The sequence below is a fragment of the Gregarina niphandrodes genome, assembly GCF_000223845.1.
Source record: "Gregarina niphandrodes unplaced genomic scaffold scaffold00791, whole genome shotgun sequence".
Taxonomy (NCBI): Eukaryota; Apicomplexa; class Conoidasida; order Eugregarinorida; family Gregarinidae; genus Gregarina; species Gregarina niphandrodes.
Genome location: NW_011646063.1, coordinates 1 through 913, shown reverse-complemented (window position 1 = coordinate 913; position 913 = coordinate 1). Strand labels below are relative to the sequence as shown.

The 913-nt window shown below is 49.2% G+C and overlaps 1 protein-coding gene across 1 annotated transcript; it reads left to right on the top strand.

The window, feature by feature from the left end:
• Positions 1 to 35: 35 nt before the first annotated feature.
• GNI_240310 (RNA-directed DNA polymerase) lies at positions 36 to 824 on the top strand (the record flags this gene model as incomplete). Its single annotated transcript, XM_011136394.1, has 1 exon — positions 36 to 824. A coding segment is annotated over one exon (789 nt), but the record flags the coding sequence as incomplete, so codon positions are not given.
• Between the last annotated feature and the right edge of the window lie 89 nt (positions 825 to 913).

Genomic DNA, 913 nt, shown 5'->3' with positions numbered 1-913 from the left:
TCAAGGACGATGAGCTGATATTGGGCGTACCGGACATGATTGCACTGGGCATCTTCGATGCATGTAAGTGCCAGTTCCATGTGGAGAGCTGTTACAAGGTCAATGCAGTGTCACTGGTGGAGGAGGAGAAGTCAGACCAAGACTTGTTGGCGGTTGCGAAGCAACTGATAACAGATATGACGTCTCATCTGGAAGGTGTTGTCAGAGAGAGGCTTTGGGGTTTGTTACAAAAACATTCGAAGTGTTGGTTGCGGCCAAGGACAGGCAGAACACGGCATAGCGTGGAGTTCGAAGTAGACGGGAAGCCGGTGAAGCATACGTTGAAGCCGTTAAGACCAGAGTTACGAGAGGAACTAGATAAGCAGATAGACGACATGTTGAGTATGGGTGTGATACAACCTAGTAATTCCTCGTGGGGAGCAAGGCCGGTGTTTGTACGTAAGAAAACTGGTGAGTGGAGAATCTGTATCGACTACCGAGCGTTGAACAAGGGGATGGCGTTGAAGGCCTACCCGATACCATTGCTGTGGGAGCAACTGCAGTTAGCGGCCGGTCACAAGTATTATGTGTGTCTAGACTGTAATCATGGCTTTTGGAATGTATCCCTGGGGGCAGAAAGCCGACAGTTTACTGCGTTTGTGTCGCATAGGGGCACATTCGAATACACTGTGATTCCGTTTGGTGTTAAGAACTCGCCGATCCTGTTTCAGCAGGTGATGGATCGCGTCTTTGAAGGTCTCATAGGGAACAATGTCAACGTGTACATTGACGATATTGTCGTGTACGCTGATGATTTGGATACGTTGTTTGAGCGTCTGGACGAGGTGCGCGGGAGGTGCTGCGAGGAAGGTTTGTTTCTTAAGCTGAAGAAGGGTGAATACGTGAAGCAGGAAGCAAAGCTGTTAGGGTTCAT